Below are 6,145 nucleotides of genomic sequence, written 5' to 3'. Positions count from 1 at the left end.
GTACAATATAATATAGGTTTAGAATCACCTCCATTCATGGAATATATTAATGTTTTCATGTATAGATAGCGAGTTAACATTACATATACCTACAGCTTCTATTACAAGCTTGCACTCCTTGGTTAAAAATACTCCTCTGCTGGCGGGTTATTCAGTTACCGCACAATAGTATTATATATTATACAGATACTGTACAGCCATGTTATTCAGTAACTGCATGAAGGTAATCGTAGTGATTTTACACCACTGTATAGTGGTACTGCGCATTTACAGACCGGCAGTGTTATATCTTGTCAGGCACCATTTTAGTTTTTCCCTAACTCTGCAAAATAGCAAGAATTTTGCTCATACTTGTTCGGGTCACTGACAATCATCTGATAATATGTTGTAAAGTGTGTGGCGCCAATGATGCAATATAATACAATGGGCGTAAGCTACGGATGTTTTAGGACCACATGAAGTCCCCCTGCTGTATAAGACAATCCCTTTAAGACTGTTTAAACTTTTTTTAAAAAACCATGGAGCAATAAAAATGTTACGAAGGCAACCTTTAAGTAGAATTTTATTGAAAAATACATTTATTATGCCAAGTCTAGTCCTTAGTTCATGAGTAAAGGTTAGCACCAAATATTAAAGATTTATGTGCAATTCAATACCCATGTAACGATTTGGGAAGTGGATTTTGCTGTAAATGACAGGTTCCATATGTGCCAGTAAAATGTGCATGTGTGATAGAAAGAAAAGAAAACAAAAAACATGAATACTTTAAGAACATGTACATTTGAAAAAAAAAACCTACGCCATTAAAACTATTTGAAAAGAAAAAAGTTATCAAGTAACAATAGACATTTTTGTTGTCCAGGATGCAAACATATTCAGGTCTTCACAGTTTAATTTAAGACATTTTTCATCACAATGTGAAGATGTAATCCAACATTCTTAAAACAAAAAAACATCTACAGCCTACTCTTGGATCTGTTTTGTAAGATAGACATTGAAGCAGTACTGTAGATCTGTAAGCCATTGTTCTTGAATTTCGCAACTCTTCAAATTCTAAATGCAAAATAAAAAAACAGTCAATGTGTTTGCCTGCTATACATCGTAAAATTTGAAAACCAACGTTAAAACCCCCCCTTCCGTAGTGAGTGGATAAAATCCAACAGGAATTGGAGACTACAATACCTTGTTTTCATAGCTTTTAGAAAGCACAGTAAAGTTGACAAGATACCTTTCATTATGAGCACTTACTTACAATAAGACCCATCATAGATAGTACAGTGCACAGCTTTATTTTGACAGGGAAAGGAAGATTGGCACTAGAAATGGGCAAATTTTAGTGGAATAAAAAAAAGCAAATTCAGAAAAATGGCGGTAAGGGGTGTGTGTACGAGTTTTTCAGAACTGTAGAGGGCTAGCAGATGGATAAAAAATTCCACCTAATATTTACCTAACCTGTGTTCAGAAGTTACAGAGTGTTGTGACAGTGACCTCCGAAGCCTGCTAGAGGCCAGAAATCCTGTTCTAAAGTGGAGACACAGGTGTGCGAAAACAGAGGCAAGGAGGAGCAGATGGTCGTGAAGTGGGCAAGAGAGGAATTCATTTTTTTATATATATTAAGCTCTAGGGAGAAATTTTCAGAAAACAACGCTGCAAATCAAATTTCCTGCACAAAATCTGCACAATTTGTCAAATTCTAATTTTGATCATCTTTAGTTGTCACATTAAAGTACTTACTCATGCACTGCATATTTAGCTTTTGTCAGAGAACAAATTAAAAATCTGACATCTCAAGGAGGAGAAAGAGCTGACAATTCAAACTCCTTTAGCTAGTGGGACAAGAGCTTACACTTTAAACTCTGAAATACACATATTGTATATGTGGGGCAGAGAGTAAATTACATGTAGCTAGGAAGTGAGAAACACTTATTAAAACACCCATTGAAGCTAGGACCTCCTTGTGTGGACAGGTAATTAAGACTAGGAAATTTTGGAGGCAATAGACATGTCTGGGGTTTAACCCATTTCCAAGGCTGGGTGTCAGCTCGACATTCAAAAAATAAGCACTGACCCAGCCCCAGATCACAAAAAACACAGATGCTACAGGTCTCGGAAACTAGGGCATTTTTTTAAACAATTTTTTTTACCACTTAAATAAAAAAAGAATCTATACATATTTGGTGTCTGCGAACTCTTAATGACCAGGAGAATCATAATGGCAGGTCAGTTTTAGTATTTAGTTAACATGGTAAAAAAAAACAACAAAAAAACAACTATGTAACTGCACTTTTTTTTGCAATTTCACCACACTTGGAATTAATTTCCTGTTTTCCAGTACACGATATGTTAAAACCAATGGTGTCGTTCAAAAGTACAACTGGTCCTGCAAGAAACAAGCCCTCACATGGCCATATTGACTGTAAAATATATATATTTTTTTAAAAGTTATGGCTCTGGGAAGAAGGGGAGCAAAAACGAAAAAAAAAAAAAAAAACCCTGGTCGTTAAGGGGTTAATAACCCTTCACAAGATCCAGCTTGCTCGGTTCGAAAGACCGCTTCAGATATTTGGGCACCAGTGGAAAGTTATGAATATTGGGGTAAGAATTGATTCAATATCGATGGCAAATACATTTTCAACTTTGGGACTAAGAGAAGAACATAGATATTTTTACATAAATATGAGACACTAGATGGTGGCCCAAATCTAACGCATCGGGTATTCTAGAATATGCATGTCCACATAGTATATTGCCCAGTGACGTAGTATATTGCCCAGTGACGTAGTATATTGCCCAGTGACGTAGTATATTGCCCAGCGACGTAGTATATTGCACAGCCACGTAGTATATTGCCCAGTTACGTAGTATATTGCCCAGTGACGTAGTACAGTCATGGCCAAAGGTATTCACACCCCTGCAATTCTGTCAGATAATACTCAGTTTCTTCCTGAAAATGATTGCAAACACAAATTCTTTGGTATTATTATCTTTATTTAATTTGTCTTAAATGAAAAAAACACAAAAGAGAATGAAGAAAAAAGCAAAACATTGATCATTTCACACAAAATTCCAAAAATGAACCAGACAAAAGTATTGGCACCCTCAGCCTAATACTTGGTTGCACAACCTTTAGCCAAAATAACTGCGACCAACCACTTCCGGTAACCATCAATGAGTTTCCTACAATGCTCTGCTGAAATTTTAGACCATTCTTCTTTGGCAAACTGCTCCAGGTCCCTGATATTTGAAGGGTGCCTTCTCCAAACTGCCATTTTTAGATCTCTCCACAGGTGTTCTATGGGATTCAGGTCTGGACTCATTGCTGGCCACCTTAGAAGTCTCCAGTGCTGTCTCTCAAACCATTTTCTAGTGCTTTTTGAAGTGTGTTTTGGGTCATTGTCCTGCTGGAAGACCCATGACCTCTGAGGGAGACCCAGCTTTCTCACACTGGGCCCTACATTATGCTGCAAAATTTGTTGGTATTCTTCAGACTTCATAATGCCATGCAAACGGTCAAGCAGTCCAGTGCCAGAGGCAGCAAAGCAACCCCAAACCTTCAGGGAACCTCCGCCATGTTTGACTGTAGGGACCGTGTTCTTTTCTTTGAATGCCTCTTTTTTTCTCCTGTAAACTCTATGTTGATGCCTTTGCCCAAAAAGCTCTACTTTTGTCTCATCTGACCAGAAAACATTCTTCCAAAACGTTTTAGGCTTTTTCAGGTAAGTTTTGGCAAACTCCAGCCTGGCTTTTTTATGTCTCGGGGTAAGAAGTGGGGTCTTCCTGGGTCTCCTACCATACAGTCCATTTCATTCAGACGCCGACGGATAGTACGGGTTGACACTGTTGTACCCTTGGACTGCAGGGCAGCTTGAACTTGTTTGGATGTTAGTCGAGGTTCTTTATCCAACATCCGCACAAACTTGCGTTGAAATCTCTTGTCAATTTTTCTTTTCCGTCCACATCTAGGGAGGTTAGCCACAGTGCCATGGGCTTTAAACTTCTTGATGACACTGCGCACGGTAGACACAGGAACATTCAGGTCTTTGGAGATGGACTTGTAGCCTTGAGATTGCTCATGCTTCCTCACAATTTGGTTTCTCAAGTCCTCAGACAGTTCTTTGGTCTTCTTTCTTTTTTCCATGCTCAATGTGGTACACACAAGGACACAGGACAGAGGTTGAGTCAACTTTAATCCATGTCAACTGGCTGCAAGTGTGATTTAGTTATTGCCAACACCTGTTAGGTGCCACAGGTAAGTTACAGGTGCTGTTAATTACACAAATTAGAGAAGCATCACATGATTTTTCGAACAGCGCTAATACTTTTGTCCACCCCCTTTTTTATGTTTGGTGTGGAATTATATCCAATTTGGCTTTAGGACAATTCTTTTTTTGTTTTTTTTCATTTAAGACAAATTAAATGAAGATAATAATGCCAAAGAATTTGTGTTTGCAATCATTTTCAGGAAGAAACTAAATATTATCTGACAGAATTGCAGGGGTGTGAATACTTTTGGCCATGACTGTATATTGCCCAGTGACGTACTATATTGCCCAGTTACGTAGTATACAGCACAGAGCCATGTAGTATACAGCACAGAGCCACGTAGTATATTGCACAGCGACGTAGTAAACAGCCACGTAGTATATTGCCCAGTTACGTAGTATATTGCCCAGCGACGTAGTATATTGCCCAGTGACGTAGTATATTGCCCAGTGACGTAGTATATTGCCCAGTGAGGTAGTATATTGCCCAGTGACGTAGTATACAGCAGGCGTGCAGGGCCTGTGATGACGTCGCGGTCACATGACCGTGACGTCATGGCAGGTCCTTGTCGCACACCAACCTTAGCACCGGAACCTGCCGCTTGCATGGACCGGTCACCGGAGCGTCGGAAAGGCGGCGGAAGGTGAGTATATAATGATTTGTTATTTTTTTAAATTATTTTTAACATTAGATGTTTTTACTATTGAGGCTGCATAGGCAGCCTCAATAGTAAAAACTTGGTCACACAGGGTTAATAGCGGCGGTAACGGAGTGAGCTACCCGCGGCATAATGCGGTCCGTTACCGCTGGCATTAACCCTGTGTGAGCGCTGACTGCGGGGAGTATGGAGCGGGCGCCGGGCAGTGACTGCAGGGGAGTAGGGAGGGACTAATTGGACTGTACCTGTCGCTGATTGGTCGCGGCAGCCATGACACGCAGCTGGCGAGACCAATCAGCGAATGAATATCCGTGACGGAAGTTGCCGACAGAAAAACGGAAGTACCCCTTAGACAATTATACAGTGCCTACAAGTAGTATTCAACCCCCTGCAGATTTAGCAGGTTTAATAAGATGCAAATAAGTTAGAGCCTTCAAACTTCAAACAAGAGCAGGATTTATTAACAGATGCATAAATCTTACAAACCAAAAAGTTTTGTTGCTCAGTTAAATTTTTATAAATTTTAAACATAAAAGTGTGGGTCAATTATTATTCAACCCCTAGGTTTAATATTTTGTGGAATAACCTTTGTTTGCAATTACAGCTAATAATCGTCTTTTATAAGACCTGATCAGGCCGGCACAGGTCTCTGGAGTTATCTTGGCCCACTCCTCCATGCAGATCTTCTCCAAGTTATCTAGGTTCTTTGGGTGTCTCATGTGGACTTTAATCTTGAGCTCCTTCCACAAGTTTTCAATTGGGTTAAGGTCAGGAGACTGACTAGGCCACTGCAACACCTTGATTTTTTGCCTCTTGAACCAGGCCTTGGTTTTCTTGGCTGTGTGCTTTGGGTTATTGTCTTGTTGGAAGATTAAATGACGACCCATCTTAAGATCCTTGATGGAGGAGCGGAGGTTCTTGGCCAAAATCTCCAGGTAGGCCGTGCTATCCATCTTCCCATGGATGCGGACAAGATGGCCAGGCCCCTTGGCTGAGAAACAGCCCCACAGCATGATGCTGCCACCACTATGCTTGACTGTAGGGATGGTATTCTTGGGGTCGTATGCAGTGCCATCCAGTCTCCAAACGTCACGTGTGTGGTTGGCACCAAAGATCTCCATCTTGGTCTCATCAGACCAGAGAACCTTGAACCAGTCAGTCTCAGAGTCCTCCAAGTGATCATGAGCAAACTGTAGACGAGCCTTGACATGACGCTTTGAAAGT

General features: G+C 40.4%; 1 protein-coding gene across 3 annotated transcripts in view; it reads right to left on the bottom strand.

Annotated features, from left to right (window-relative positions):
- Nucleotides 1-546: 546 nt before the first annotated feature.
- Nucleotides 547-6,145, bottom strand: part of TEX10 (testis expressed 10) — a 1,074,503-nt gene continuing 1,068,904 nt past the window's right edge. For all 3 annotated transcript variants that reach the window (XM_077269470.1, XM_077269471.1, XM_077269472.1), the window contains one exon: nt 547-1,053. In XM_077269470.1, coding sequence (XP_077125585.1) covers nt 964-1,053 — 90 coding nt within the window. In that variant the 3' untranslated portion in view covers nt 547-963. The remainder of the gene's footprint in view (nt 1,054-6,145) is intronic.

The sequence above is a fragment of the Ranitomeya variabilis genome, chromosome 6 (genome assembly GCF_051348905.1).
Source record: "Ranitomeya variabilis isolate aRanVar5 chromosome 6, aRanVar5.hap1, whole genome shotgun sequence".
NCBI lineage: Eukaryota > Metazoa > Chordata > Amphibia > Anura > Dendrobatidae > Ranitomeya > Ranitomeya variabilis.
This window is presented reverse-complemented; position numbering and strand designations above follow the sequence as displayed.